Source organism: Talpa occidentalis, unplaced genomic scaffold (assembly GCF_014898055.3).
Source record: "Talpa occidentalis isolate TD23 unplaced genomic scaffold, MPIMG_talOcc4v2.1 talOcc4.2, whole genome shotgun sequence".
Lineage (NCBI taxonomy): Eukaryota > Metazoa > Chordata > Mammalia > Eulipotyphla > Talpidae > Talpa > Talpa occidentalis.
Window position 1 is genome coordinate 131,209,983 of NW_023602073.1, and position 16,627 is coordinate 131,226,609.

The 16,627-nt window shown below is 36.8% G+C and overlaps 1 protein-coding gene across 8 annotated transcripts in view; it reads right to left on the reverse strand.

Moving 5' to 3' along the window:
* Positions 1 to 16,627, reverse strand: part of MAP7 (microtubule associated protein 7) — a 151,743-nt gene that overhangs the window by 68,154 nt on the left and 66,962 nt on the right. The window contains exon 2 of one of the 8 annotated variants that reach the window (XM_037520452.2): positions 12,213 to 12,281. The exons of 6 other annotated variants lie outside the window; for them this stretch is intronic. Coding sequence is in view for 1 of the 2 variants with exons in the window: in XM_054697863.1 (XP_054553838.1) it covers positions 6,233 to 6,245 (13 nt within the window). In the remaining variant the exon portion in view is untranslated. Of the gene's footprint in view, positions 1 to 6,232; positions 6,251 to 12,212; positions 12,282 to 16,627 lie in introns of those variants that run through there. One more of the 8 variants, XM_054697863.1, reaches the window with a different exon arrangement.

Below are 16,627 nucleotides of genomic sequence, written 5' to 3' on the forward strand. Positions count from 1 at the left end.
CCTGAACTTTTACATACATACAAACACAAACGCATATATGGTAGAGCAATTATCTTAGTAATAAAAATGTTTTGCAGTGACACATATTGTTGTCAGAAAAATTACTACTGATGGTGAATACAAAAGATACATCTTACTATTTTTCATTTCAGTCAATATCTGCCGCCTGTTCAATTAGTTCCCCTCAGCCTCTTGCTAAGGGGTAATTGAACTGGTAATTGAACTGGGGACAGAAGTGGGATTTCCCTTCCTCTATCATGAGAGCACTTTGCCCACTCCAAAGATACCCATAAGCCAAGCAGCTTTGTTCCAAAGAATTTAGTTAGCTGATCCATCACTGTATTGCAGAATTTTTCCCTAGGATAGAGCCAGCACCATCTCTGTTAGTAGGCTTGCTATTACAGCTATAACTGTAATAGGAACTGCTACTGACAGCTGTCAATCTAGGCCTTGTCTACACTGGGGCTATAAAAATAACAACACTGACCTGACTGATGTCACTCTGAGGTCATTCAGCTAAGACTGTATGTAAGAATGACAGTTTCATCTATGTTTTCAGGACTACAGTCATCTCATGGAAGCCTAAAAATGAAATATCCATTGGCAACATATTTTAGTTGCCAATGATCTGGGAGTTATTCCCAATCAGCTTTAAATCTGTCAATTCTCAGTTCACTGGAAAAAAATGTTTTAGCCATTTTCTAAAACTCCACTTTGACAAAAAGTTTAGGCTCACTATAAAAGACAAAATTTATCCTATTGCTATGCAATGTTCAAAGAGTTTATTGTAAGTCTTTTTATTCTGGATTTCAGTTGTCGCAACCCTTTTAGATTACTGAAAACCATGCTTCAAATTCTAATTAGTTTGAGCTCCTTCAACTTATTAGGTGTTTGTTTCCAGCAGTCTCCAGTCTACTCTTACCTAGTATCAGATTAACTCAATAGGATAGCAAAGTGGCCTGAGGTGCAGCTAACAAAAGAAGTAACTTTACAAATACCACTGAAAGGGCCTCCCCAGTGGCGCAGCGGTTGAGCGCTGGGTTGCGAAGCTGCCCGCGGCCTCTGCAGCGCCGGTTCGATCTCCGGCTGCTCTCTGGCCACCGGAGGAGGGTCCCACATGGTGCGCAGACCTCTCCTGCCGCCCGCTGCTCCCCTCAGCAGTGTCCTTCGGTCCTTCTGCCTGCTCTGCTCCCCGCTCTGGCTCTGGTGAATTCTCTCACCCTCCCGCGCTTCTGACTGTACCCAGTGCATGTATAAACAAAAACAATCAAACAAACAAATAAATAAATAAATAAATAAATAAATAAAACATGCCTCTATAAAAAAAAAAAAAACAAATACCACTGAAAGCTCATAACTGGCCCTATAAATCAGGAGAATCATGGACTGTTCATTCTAAAAAGCCAAGCTTAAAAAGGAAACAAGACAGCAGAACCACGAAGAGGAAAAATATTAGCAATGATAACAAAATTATAATAGTCATTGATCAAGCCCCATCTACTATAACAAATGCTGTGGGAGCTGCTCTACCTACTTTACATCTATTCCCTACAGTCTCCTTGCAAGCTAAGTAATTAGCATCCGTGTGTTACACTGAAATCACAGAGGCAGAGAATAAGTGGTCAGAACAGGGTATGAACTGAGCTTGGTTTAGGTCCAGAATTGTTATTTTTATTCATGAGGTTGTACTAGAAAAGGGCTCAATAAACCCACTTGCTGGGCCTGCCTGGAGAATAACCTGGAGACCTGGACAAGAGGCCTGGAGGACCACTGTTTTGTTTTGTTTTTTCTTTTTGGCTGAGAGGAAGCCACAAAAGGTCTTCGTCTCACATGACCTGTCCTGACCCTAAGGAGAGTTTCTGCATCTGCCTTGTGAAGGTTCACCCAGGCGTGTGCAAGTGCACAGAAAGTCATGGCACTTTTACTATTTCACAATGTTTCATAATACCAAGAAATCATCATAAAGACACAGTTTTAATGAAAAATTTAGTGGTCTCCATGACTACAGAAAGAAGCAAGACCTTCCATTCTACCCAGTTGGTATGGAAACTGTATTTCCCTCTTACAGCTCCTCCTTCCCATGCAAACTCTTTCCCTCCCCATCCTAAGCTTAATTAAAAAGTATAAAGTAAAGAGAATAATTCTTTTTTTTTTACTTTTACTGTTTTTTTCTTAATTTTTATATTCCCCATACAATTGCAACCCCCTGGTTTTGACCTCAATCCCTCCTTTCCCCGCCCTCCCCAAAGGATGTCTCTGGTTCATAGTTGTTTGTTGATTTTGATTTTTTTCTTTCTTATAGTTATTCTTTTTCCTGGTCCCTTATTTAGGTTTTCTAGATTCCTGCTATGAGTGAGACCTTCTGGTATTTTTCTTTTTCTTTCTGGCTTATTTCGCTGAGCATGATCCCCTTCCAGCTCCCTCCATGTTGCTGCAAATTGCATGTGTTTATCTGTTTTGAATGCTGAGTAATATTCCATTGTGTATATGTACCACATCTTCTTGATCCAGTCATCTATTTTTGGGCATTTGGGTTATTTCCAAAGCTTAGCTATTGTAAATTGTGCTGCTATAAACATAGGGATGCAGGTGCTCTTTGGAATTAATGTTTTGTGTCCTTTGGGTAAATACCTAGGAGTGGAATTGCTAGATCATATGGAAGGTCTATCTTTAGTAAGTTGAGGAATGGAGAGAATAATTCTTATAGTAATCTGATGGCAAATGCCAGAAACATGTTTCAACAATGCAACTCAGTCTGAAATAGTACTAATTTGTATTTCATCAAAATGAGACATCTTATGTTCAACTGCATTGTTGATCAGTGAAAACCTAAAACTGTGTACATGATGCATAAAATCTCTAGGATGTGTCCACAAGCTGCAAAGACCATGTTCCTATTTTCCAGGAATAGAAGTAACTGGATTCCAAGGAGAATTTTTTTTTTTACTTTTCAAAATGAAATGCCACTGCTTTAGTGCTTCCCGCTAAACCCACTGTATTGCCATAAAGAAATTGCTATTTTCTAGTTCGGAATTAAGCTGGTGTAATATTGACAACTAATCGACATAAGTTAACTTAAAAAAAAAACAACAACAGTATAGGCCTGGGAAAAAGAAAACCCTGGTAAGGGTAATTAACCGCGAATTTGAGAGTCTGAAGTTGACAAAACAGCCATAAACTAGGAGGGGCCGGCTTAGGGGTCAGCTTCCTGCCACATCTTAGTCCTGACAGGAAGGGTAACCTTGGGCCAATAGCTACTCTTAGATCACTATATTCAGTGTGGATTTAGCTTATCACAATGAACTGCTGGGCAGGTTAGCTTGGCTGGCTAAAGCAGGAGCTTGAAGGCAAAGCATGGATTCCTGGGCTATCTGGTCAGTGTGTGATCACAGACAAGAGCAGTGAATAATGGGTAAGAGGTATGAGCTGAGTGGTTATATAGGTAATTATTCAGTAAAACTGAGTCAACATTTCAATAAAATATACAAAGATAATAGTACCAAGATTCAAGTTTCCCAAGACAGTCAGACATAGAAGTAAATAATTAAATAGAATGTGGTCAGCAGCTTGATAGAGCTGGGTACAAGATCCACTGGAAGGAAGCACAGAGAAAATGGGAGGAGGGGACACCTGAGCTGACCCTAAAGTGAAGCCATGTGGGCATGAGACACTTTTGGCCAACTAAGGGCACCATAAAGAAAAAGCAAAAAGTAATTTTATACATCAGTCACCGGGGAAAGAGCAGAGATACACAAGAAACTCAATCAGCCCAACTGGAAATCTGTCAACTTCTTTCATAAGTTGTACCTTTTCGCTTAAAAATATTTTCTAAAATATTTTTCTTACTTATTACAACGAGAAAGACATACATCTTAGGCATTACATATTTACTGTTTCATAATTTTAGAATGTAAAAAGAAAATCTTAGGCTTTACAATAAAGAATAAAGATCCAAGAAGTATTACAATGTGCAGAAGGCTCACAACAACAGCCAAAGATACAAACTGTTATGACAGGAGGTAAATCCAGTATTAAGATAAAATTATTTGGGGACTCCCTGGTGGCACAAGGGGTGAAGATGCATCCTCTGAAGCCATCCGCAGCCACTGAAGCATGAGTTCAATCCCCAACCAGAGAGCTACCCACACGGTGCAGCAGACCTCTCCTGTCTTGCCCGCTGCTTCCCATAGCAGTGTTTTCAGTCAGTCTGCCTGTTCTGTTCCCCGCTCTGTATCTGGTGAATCCTCTCACCCCCCACACCTCTGGCCTGTACCCAGTTCTTGTATACATAAATAAATAAATCTTAAAAAAAAGATAAAATTATATGATCTTAGACATTTTGCATCTTAAATGATCATTTTGTTTTTGGATTTTTATTTCTTTATATTTCTTTCTTTCTTTATTTATTTGAGATTTATTTATTTATTTATTTATACAAGCACTGGGTACAGTAGAAGCGCAGGAGGGTGAGAGAATTCACCAGAGCCAAAGCGGGGAACAGAACACGCAGACTGACGAAACACACTGCTGAGGGGCACAGTGGGCATGGCAGGAGAGGTCTGCGCACCATGTGGGACCCTCGCCGGTTGCCGGGGATCGAACCAGAGGCTACAGGCAGCTTCACAGCCCAGTGCTCAACCGCTGCACCACCAGGGGACGCCCTGTTTTTGGATTTTTAAGTACAATAAATACTTGATACATTTTAATAATTTATGTTAATTTTTTTTGCTATTGCATAGCATCAAAATTTGTCACTCTATTTACCCGTGCTTGTGTTGAAAAAAACTAGTATTTTGACTCCAGGAATTAATAATAAAAAACAGAAAATACCAATAAAATTAAATAACTAGAACTGTAGTTAAATTTTTTTCATAAATAAATGGTGTTCTCACAACTATTTTTCTCAGTATGTCTAATCATTTTGTCTCTCCTTCAGCAATGTGACAACTATATATTGCATACCCTTGTACAAATCAGGAAAACTACTTATTCAGAAAAACAGGTGGTTCAGTCCCTTATTCTAAAATATTATACAAGCAACTTCAGAAAGTTTCATGACCTCCAGGAAATGATGATCAAGAACCCCTGACCTGCCATGGAAAAAAAAAATTCAAGTAGTTGGATGTGCCAAACTAGTAAGTGGGCCTTGCAAATTTCCATGATTTTTTCCCATCAAACTAAAACTTAAGCAATGTGATACTTAAAACCATTCTTATAGGGCGTCCTTTCAAAGCACTTCTTTTTAAAGTAGTTCTCATTGAAGGTTTGTATGAAAACCAGCTATGGACCTTTCACACAAAGGGCTGGGTCCCACTCTGCCAGCTCCAGACCTGCTCAACTACAATCCTGAGGCATATGGTTTGGCTGCATATTTCCAGATACCTCCCTAGAGCATTTTGATGTACATCTCTGATTCAAAAAACTACGAAATTTAAACTAGCTTTTGTCTCCAATGGGTTGAAGTGATTTTTCACATTTGTCATTCCTTGGCCAAAAAGGCAAGTCTGGACTTCTTGGATTACTAGTTTAAGAGGAGTTGGTTCCTCCCCTACCAGTCCAGCAGCCTTCAAACTGGGATATGCACGGTACTAAGGATATCTAAAGTTTTCCACTAAAGGATTTAACCTTTTTCCTGCTTTGGACTCTTTTGGCAATCTGGGAAAGGTCAGCCTGGGTCTGTTCTCAGGATAACACTCTTAATTCATACAAACCAAGGTACACAGCACTACCAAAATAACCATATTTAAATGATATTTAAAAGGCTATCAAGATATTAAAATGCATATACTGCAGAAGATATGCTTCCTTCTTAACCTAATAAATAACAAAATCTAAAGGCATGTCTATAAAGAGCCATGATTTCAATGCAGTGATCAGTCTAAAGTACCTTGAAATAGGGGCCTCCCCGGTGGTGCAGTGGTTGAGCGCTGGGTTGCGAAGCTGCCCACAGCCTCTGCAACACTGGTTCGATCCCCAGCTGCTCCCCGGCCACTGGAGGAGGGTCCCACATGGTGCGCAGACCTCTCCTGCCGCCTGCTGCTCCCCTCAGCAGTGTACCTTGGTCCTTCTGCTTGTTCTGCTCCCCGCTCTGGCTCTGGTGAATTCTCTCACCCTCCCGCGCTTCTGACTGTATCCAGTGTATGTATGTATGTATGTATGTATGTATGTATAAATAAATAAATAGATAGATAGATAAATAAATAAATAAAGTACCTTGAAATATCTGACCCACCTGTTGTGCACATGAAACCACCTCACTTCGTTCGGCTGCTGCTAACACTACTTGTAGGTTTGTTGCTCATTTTCATTAACAAAGGAAATGTCCAATTTCCAGAAGAGGTTATGGGAAATAAAGATGGGATTATTTTCCGCATCCAAATTCACAAATTCCAAGTTTAGAATCCATGCTTAAGGGTGTATCTGTACATGAAAGGTTTTCAGGGATCAGTTTCCAGATTCTTTCCTGAAAATTTTTTTAAACTCACATTTGCCCCCTTCTACTATAAGAAAGGCAAGCTTTTTTATGCATCCTGAATGTTATGTGGTTCACGGTTCAGAGTGTAAAAACCCACTCAAAAGCCACCAAAGGAACAAGGAGAAAATACACTGCTCTTGAGTAGCAAAGCTAGCTTGCTTTATGTAAGTGAAGGCGATCAGGACATGACACCCAAAATATGTCACATTGGCATACTGATCCTTTTGAGCTGAAGGTTGAGAAAAACAGCAGAAGGAGCTATGTCATCCACCTGTCTGAAAGCAGGTCATAAATTTCCCTTTGTGCAGACGCTGGATTTCTATGTTACCTTCTCCTTTTTCACAGTAGGAAGAACAGCATGACTTCCAGCAGAGATGATCTGAGTCTGCAACAAACCTTACTGAATAAGCCTTCTCTACTAGTAGTTTTACCCATATATTTACCTTCCCACAATTTCCCACCCTAAGAAGCCTAGTTCCCCCTCCTTTTCTATCTGTAGTCAGTTCTTCACATCTTATTCCTTTTTGTTAATATATGTAGAGGGTTTAAACACCTCTTTGGGTTTTCACTTTTCTGAGGCCGCCATGCATGTCAAAATATTAACATTAGGAAAGAAACACGTATTTTTCTCCTACATGTTTTTTGAAAGTTTATTCTGTAAGATCCAGTTAATGTACCTAAGAGAGTAGAAGAAAAGCTTTTCTAATCCTACACATGTAAAAAGGTTTGTTTTGTCTGTCTATATTTACATGTCACTGTCAGAGCAAAATACACTAATATGCTTATCTGTCAGACTGATATACTTATTTACATTAAAAATGAAGTCAGACTTTCTGTCAGAAAATCACAGGTATGATTTTGTTGATTGTTAAATACATTAGGATTTTTTAAAATAAAATAAATAAGTTAAATCTATAACTTTAAGACTTTGATAAAAATCTTTGTATGTGTTTAAAGCATACATACATTATGTAATTTTCTAAAATTATGTCCTTTGTAATGATTTTAAGATAGTTTCTGATTTCAATTTCTAAATCTATAAATAATATATAAAGGGGTACAAGGTTTTTCAAGTTTTATCCAACCAAAAATATTTGAAGGCAGCCTAATGTGTGTGTGTGTGTTTTTTTTTTGTTTGTTTGTTTTTTTGTGGGACCCTCACGGATGGCCAGGGAACGAAGCTGAGCTGCAGAAGTTGCTGGCAGTCTTGCAGCCCAGCACTCAACAGCTGCGCCACCGGGGGAGGCTCAGCCTAAAGTTTCTTAAGAAATATACTATGTATAAGTCTCAGAAACACCTGGGAATTTGTTAAAAACAAATTTTTATGCTCTCCTCAGACCTTTAAAAAATCTGAATCTGTATTTGTGGGGCCTAAGAATCTTCACTTTAACAGGCACCATGGTTGAATCCATGTACACCAAAGCTGAGAACACTTCATTGTTACTTTATACTTTTTATAGAATGCGTATCCAGATATAATAAAGTTTGAATCATTTTTTGGACTCATTTATTCTTTGACTCCCTGGACAGCCATTTGTTACAAGCTTAATTAAACAAACTCAACACAAGCTGACATTTATTCAGAATTTGTTTGGCACTGTAAATGTCAATAAAAGCCATCACCTTATGCATCACTTAATAATTTACAGATACAGAATAGTGAAGTTTTCTTTAATACAGCCCTTAAAAATTTGAAACAATTTTTGGACAAGCTGTAAACAGGCCTATCACAGGACAGAAAGGATTCTCTTCTACACAAACACGACCCCCTTCCACATGATCTAATAGTAGATTTAAACAACAGATCCATTATCTCAATATTTATCAGAAAGAAGAGTTAAAGCTCAAGGCATTTAGCATTCCATGGATACTTTATTAAAACTCATAAATTTTCTTAAGTTAAAATTCTCTTAATCATGTTACTAGGAACTTCAACTTTGGGCCTTTAATGAACAAATACTCAGCAAATACCCAGTTAAAACTATTCTTTTTTTCTTTTTATTTTTTTAAACAATATTTGCTTCTCTCCACCCACTCAGGCTGAGTCCCCATAGAATTTCCTTCCCCTAGGCACCCGTGCACCATCACCACAGTCCCCTGTGCTCCTTCCTCCCTCCCTCCCTCTGATCCCTCTCCCTCCTCCTCCCCTATAGTCTCTGATTTATAATTGTCTGTTTTTGCTTTGTTGTGTTTTGTACTGGTTTTTTTTTTTTACACTGATGTCTTATTTGGTTCCCCTATATTCCTGCTATAAGTGAAATCATCTGATACTTTTCTTTCTCCTTCTGGCTTATTTCACTGAGCATAATTCCTTCTAGCTACATTCATGTTGCTGTGAATGGCATGAGTTTATCTTTTTTGATTGCTGAATAATATTCCATTGTGTATATATGCCATATCTTCTTGATCCAGTCATCTATTTTTGGGCATTTGGGTTGTTTTCAGGTTTTACCTATTGTAATGCAAATCAAAACCATACTGAAATACCACCTTACACCAGTAAGAATGGCACATATCAAAAAAACAAGCAACAACAAATGTTGGCGAGGATGGGGTGAAAAAGGAACTCTCCCGCATTGCTGGTGGGAGTGCAAACTGATCCAGCCACTATGGAAAGCTGTCGGGAGGTTCCTCAGTCTACTAAAAATGGAGCTACCATAAGACCTGGCAATTCCACTACTAGGGATCTACCCAAAGGACACAAAAACATTGATTCAAAAACTATTCTTAAGAAAGAAGTTTGGCCTGAAACACTTGTATTCCTTAGAGGTAAAATAGTCTCATTAGCTGTCCAAGTTTACAACTTTGTTAGGTTTCTCAGTTTTCATAAGATCAGATCAACTCTACCCCAAAGTCAACTCTTAAGTTAAGCATATGATTCCACTGTTAACTGACAACATTGAAGGTATCTAGAAAATTGCCAAGGATCTTGAATTTACTGTTACTCAACAGCTGAACACAAATTCGGGTTTAAGAAGTTGTATTTATGGGGGATATACAGCAAATTAATTTGCACAGTCTACAATCTATCCCTATATTAAATCAAACTAATAGAGAACTAAACAATGACACATATTGTCCCATGTAAACACTGAAAGTATACCTTGGATGCTCAATCAGATTTTAATGTTTTAATATTTATTTTACATTCAATAACAAAACTAACGAGACTCTGAAGTACTTATACTATAATTAGTGTATTTTAAACTAAAACAAAGAATCCCACACTCATCCCCAAACATAAAAGAAAAACTAAAGCTGATGATTTTTGCTTCTTTTTCAGTCTTTCTCATAATGTAGTAGAAATAATAAAGAGCTGAGGTTTAATGCTATTATACCTAAGATTTTTATTTTATAATATATCTTTAAAGTACAATATTTAAGGCAAAATTTAAAGCTATAAACATCATTATTGGAAAAATAATGGAACACTTCCTTGGCAATTTAAGGAAAATGAATAAAATTTTCTAATATTGATTTATTCTGAAAATCCTGACATGTAAACTTTTCTTAAGCATTAATTTTCATGTCACTGAACTAAAACACAATAATAAAACATAAGGAGTCTAAGCAATTAAAAGTATTAAGTTGTTTTAAGATATCTGAGGAAATAAATCCCTGTACGACAGTCAAGCCTTTTAAAGGCTGTAACTGTTAAAGGACAGTGAATTCTTATGAAGCATTTCCTTTCAAAAAAAAAAAAAAGTCATAGTAATGTCTGATAGATGCAAGATACAGAATGAAAAATAACAAAGTGATCTTTATGATTGATTAGGTGCTGAAATGATGAAAAATGATTAATTTCTAAAGAAGCTTTGTGAAATGTTAGAAAGACTAAAAAAAATCTTTTCCCCCACCATTCAATGTTGTCCACTGCTCCCTGAGCACCCACATCCAATGGGGCAAAATGGGACAACCACCAAGCGGGGCAGAGTGGGGGTGGCAGGGAGCTGGCACAGTCCCACTCACATGGAAGTGACACAGGGACTTAGGCACTGGCCAGATGTTCACACTGAAAGTGACATCATAAACGGATTAGGGCTCTGAAAGGGAAGAACACATTTCTACAGGGGACTCTAACAAAGGATTCGAATAAATGCCACTATTTAAAATTTCATGTGTTTTCTGTTAAGCCTTTTGTCCTTCCCCACCAGCATAATTAAGGACATAACTTTAGGTAGAAAAATATAGCAAACAACAACTTAGAATACAAATTTTCAAAGGAAATTTCTTCATTGCTTTAAATAATAATCTCACCCTATCACAAGAACAGATTTTTTGAGAAATGTGGTTCCCATATCATGGAATACTTCTACCTATCTGACTAAAATATTAGGAATTTAATATTGCAATATAAATTCAGTATCTTAGATGTATTCAAGTCTTTTTTTAAGAGGGGCTTTGGTTTTTGTTTTTTTTTTTTTAGATATACAGCACTTTTTTGGCAGTGTGGTTAAATTTTCTGGGAAAAGGAGAGTCTAAACAACATAAATCAATGTCCTGTTTTTTGAAGGTTATTGCAAAACTAACAAGCAATTGTAGATGCATAGAGGTGAAAACCTTTCTATTTTTCTCATGGGTATAATTTCAAATCATTCTGATGACAGCTATTGGCTGTAAAACCTGTGTAAAACATTCAGCATATTTCAAGAGAGCTTAATAATTAATGAGCATCCTGTTATTAATTTATAATAAATCAAAGCTGCTTCAGATTTTTCAAAAGCATGCTTAAGATTCTACCCAATGGTAATTAGCTAATGGTGACTGCCCTAAAATGCCTTCATTTGCATATGTCATAATTATCTTCTGAAAAATCTAGTGAATGTTCAAGGATCCTGGAAGTGGTGAGGTCATCTAATTACTTTCCATAATTGGTGAGGGGTGCTTTTTGCCACTAGAACAGATGTTTTTGGAATAAAGATATTCTTCCATTAGCCATAAACAGGAGATTTTATGATTATTTTAGTCATCAGGAGTCCTACCTCTTTCTTGCATAAATTTATGTGAATTAATACCATTTTCTCATTCTTTCTGTCCATATAAAGCTACTGAGTCTAAAATTTTGATGGAATTTGGTAAAATAACACGAACTTTTAAAAAATAAGCAACTGAGTTAAAAAAAAGGAGCGTCAGAGTATGCAGCTCAAACTGTTTATTATTGATACTTACACCAAACAAGTCAGACTATTTAATTTTATTGAGTGTTCACCGACAGAAATTAATTGGTCTTTCTCCCAATGTTTTTGCTGTTGTTTGTTCTTGTTTATATGTATATTCGTATGTTTTTTATTTTGAAATTATGGAAAACATGAAAATTGCTTTTCGATGCTTTATCTCCATGAGCCTCTTGGTCCCCTCTAGGTGCACCCAGGCACATGGAGAGCACCAAGTTCTTCCCATACAGCCAGAAGCTCCAACAACAGGTATGTGTCTTTCCAACTTCAAAAGCTGAATCACTCCCCACCCATCAGAATTCATCATTTTGACCTAGTACTCCCAAGGGCAATCACATGCTAATTTGGATTTAGGGGTGAGTAGCTCATGAAGATTAACCACACTTACATGATCTATTGTGATTTAAAAGATATCTTCAGTTATCTCTCATCCAAAGATCTGCTTGTGATTATTTAAGATGCTAAATTCAGCTGGTTGGCAAGTATACCTGGAGGCAAGAACTAGCTTCAGTTTGCATTAACTCTTAGAAGTACAGAACATAACCATTAGTATGGGAACTCACTTTGCCCATGGTTAGAACATCCCTTTCTGGATCCTTGGTCAATTTTCCATTTTTCATCTAGTGTGTAACCTGAAGAAGTATAATAGATATATATTTCCAAATGTTCCTCTGAGAAAACAAAGAACAGAAATAAGCACTAAAGTTGTTATAGGGCAGCCCAAAAAATAGAATTACAGTATATTGGCATATTTCTGGGAATGGAATTTTGCAATACTTTTCTATTGCCATTAAAAAGTTAAAAATTGTTGAGTCCACAATTCCACTTACAGAGGTGCTGTTTTATGGGGAAAAATCTAACATAAGTAAAGAACATTAAAGTTAGAGTACCATGAAGGGGATCCACGAAGCCAGTTTGACATTAAGTGCTATTTTGAGCTAAAGACAAATGAGAATAAACAGATGCAGGAAGACTTCTCTGTGCCTACCCCTCACTTTCCTCTAAAATCAGGGTATAAATATTCACTGGGAAGGTACCCCTCTCGCATATGAGAAAGTAGAGAGGGGCTATTGTTTTCAGAGGCAGATAAAACGTTTCTTTAACTCTCATCTTTCATTAGTTCTCCCTACACATCTCGTTATTCACGCACATTTATCCTGCCTTGAAACTCAAACCCATTTCCTTTGTTAAAATGGTACATAAACCTCCCCCAATCTAACCAATTATTTGAATTTCACTTCTTTCCAGTGTACCCTTTCACTATGTAAACTGCTACAGCTAAATTCTTGGTTTCACCTATTTGAATCCAACTTAAATTCCTGAATGACACACTTTTTTTTTTCTACCTCAATCATGATTGTTGACTATTGACAGCACTGAATAATACATACTCTACATAAATGTTTCCTTATTTAAAATCATTTATTTCAATTATCAGAACCAAATTCAAATATTCGAAGCAAGAAGTTTAATGAAAAGTTACATAAAAATGTTAATCTTTGACTCAGTCCTTTTATAACTTGTGTTAGAGAAAAACATGATAACTTCGCATTGTTAATAATAGATCAAGTAAGTGGAAAGCTTAAATATTAACTTTAACCTTCTTGGTCCTTCATCACATGTGAATTGCTCTTAAGGCAATGCTATTTTATTCTGTCTAAGATAAGATATTAAGAACTCATTTATATAACCTAATAGGTTGTGATCCAGAATGGATTATAGCATTATCTCTTTAAATAGAGATATGATTCGTAAGTTAAAAAGTTGTAAGTTTAAAATTGGCCAATTGAAAATTATGTACTCATATCACCTTAAGGTTCCTATGAGAAAAATAAATTATATTGTCAAGATGGTACACCAAGGTTTGCGATTTAGTGCTATAATTTCAGTTCAGAGAATACTCACCAGACAAAGACTCAGTGAAACCCTCTGAGGAAGGATTAGTGACTTTTAATATATGTTTTGCATCTTAGATCTTAAGCAGCAAATGTTGGAGCTTAGACTTCTTATGTGACAAATGTGTGTTGCTACCTGATGCCTTGCTTGTTTTTTCTCTTCTTTCATTCCATTTCATTTCTAGAACATATCCAGCAGAATTTTATCTTTAAATCTGAGCAACACTGGCTGGACAGCATAGAAGATTCACTAGCAACACACACTTCTGAGAGAGAATTTTTAACTTCCGCACTTGATTTGCCCCTGCCAGTGCTCTTCCACATCGATATCTGTGCTCTTCCACATCAATAACCTAATATTGTGTTCTCGGAAGATTTAGGTGAGCGAATAATGATATTTGAATATATCAATCGTATTAATGCATGCTTTAAAGACCACCTACTCTCAATATTATCATGCTCAGAGAAGTGAAAGTTATGGACTCAGATGCTTTGTGGACATTTCTGCCAGATTGCTATTCAGAGTAATAGTGTCCAATTAATAGCCAATGGTATTGGACATGTATGCATTAATATGTAATTATTAATGACAAATGTGATTGCTATTTATGAACATGTATTGAGCTCCAGGCTCTACTAGATGCATTAAACACTATCTCATTCAATTTATTCTTTATAATGAGTCTACATATTAGGAAATACTCTTTACACTGTAAGAATGGAAGGTGAGTCCCAAAAAACTTAAGAAATTTATCTAACATAAATGGCTCTAAATCTTGAATAGGAGCTAATTCATATCGATTTCAGTTTATAACCTAGTATGTTAATCACCATGGTATATAGTATTCTCTAAAAGTTTTTTTTCTCTGGAGAAGTGTCTATTTAGCTCTTCTGCCCATTTATTGATTGGATTATTTTCCTTTTTGTTGAGTTGTATGATTTCATTGTAGATTTTAGAAATTAGCCCCTCGTTGGATAAATGATATGCAAATTTTTTTCTCATTTGGTAGGTTATCTTTTTGCTTTAATGAGTCTCTTTTCATGTGCAGAAGATTTTTAATTTGATATGGTGCCATTTGTTGTTTGTTTTCCTTGCCATTGTTGTAGAGTCCCCAAAGTCATCACTGAAACCAGTGTCACAGAGTGTTTTATGTATTTTAAGGCTTTAAGTACATTATTGGTGGGAATGTAAATGAGTCAAGTCTCAATGGAAAATGGCATAGAGGTTTCTCAAAACATTAAAAATAGTTCTACCATATGACCCAGCAATCTCTCATGAGGTATCTACCTGAAGAATACAAAGACATCAATTTGAAGAGAGATATATGCACTCCTTTGTTAATTGCATTGTTCTTTCCAATAGCCAAGTTATGGCGACAACCTAAGTGCTCAACAGCATAAGAGTGAATAAGGAATACGTGGCATATATGTACTGCTTGCTAGAAAAAAAAAAAGATGAAAAACTGCCATCTGTGGCTACAGGGATTATGCTAAGCAAAGTAAGCCAGAAGGAGAAAGAAAAACTGAATGGTATCACTTATGTATGCAACACCAAAAAAACAAAGAAATTGACCAAAACCAAACAGACAAACTCCTGTAATCTGACTGCAGAACTGAGGCTACTAGAAAGGAAGGGGAAGAGTAGTAGCAAAGAGAAGGGCTGTATGACTGTGGTGGAAGATTATTGGGGCTGTGGTGTAATAACATATTTGTAAAGGTGTGACTTTATGCCCCTAAAATATATACAGTGCTGCAAATCAACATTATCTCAATAAACTAATTGGAAATAAAGAAAAGCAGATAAAACTAAGAATGAAAACTGAAACAATTTATTTTTCAAGGATGGTATTAAAAAATGTACCTTAGTCTTTTTATAGCTTTGGTGGATTTTTCCTCCTAGTTAATGATATTTTGAAAAATATATAGATATATATAAAGTCAAAGATTTTAAATTCTCATTTAAGGAAAGAACTTGTACCATTTCTGAGTATATATTCAAGTAACACTCTATAATTTGCTTTATGGCCATCTTAACTTGACTCTACCAGGTATGATTATTTTAGGAGGGGAAAGGGCTCAGAGGTTACATGGGATTTGCCTGTGGTCTCCAAATGGTATAGAGCTAACCGCTGAAATTTGGTCTTTTGACCTAAAAGTACATCATTTTGGCTTCTTCATAAAGTCAGTGATTCAGTGTAAGTTTGAGAATGGCTATTGTTTTGTGAGCACCTTATCTAACAAGATCTTTAACTTCTCAAAAACATGCCAACATAAACTTCCCAGAAAAGGAGCCTGAATTCACCAGGGTGTGTGGTGTGTATGAAGGCCTGCCCATCCCAGCAGAGCGTGGGCCTCACCCAGTTCTCAGGGGGCAGGAGCTTATGTGGCCTGTGACCTGTATCAGGAAGTTATTTTTCTAGAGTACTTAATTTATTTACCATGAGGGAAGTAAGCTTTTTGGTTTTCTGTTCTGCTTGGCACTTAGCTAATAATCTGTAACATTCCTGCTGACTTTTTCTTTTCTTCTTCCCAAAATGGGAACAAACCATTAGTGCTTTGCTTACCACAAAATTAGCAGTGAGATGCTTGATTTTATAGAAAGCCCTATCCTTGTTTCCATTATTTTGCGTTTTATAAAGACAGTGGTCTTTCCTACTTTGCCACCTTGTGGAAGACAAGAGATACTGATTCATTCATCTGATATGTTGAGCAAGTGCCCACTGGTTGCCAGCCACTGTTTTAAGCACTTGGGATACAACAGTGAACAAGAAAGAATATCCTGCCCTCACTGAGTGGACATTTTAGTGTAGGAAAAGAAGACAATAAGCATTACATTACAACATCAGTTAGTAACAAGTACAAATCAAATAGCAATAGAGAGCAATTTTTGTTTACGGGGGGGGGGGGTCACTAAGATCATATTCCAGTTACCCTAGAACAGCTTGATGGTAGAAAACAGGTTCTGCTCCCACAGCAGTATAGACATCCAAGAGCAGCAGGTGCCATGTACAGCATATACAACACAGCTCCCCCTTCACCTCCACCCCAAATAAAGTTATAGTTTGTACACTGAAGTTTTAGGT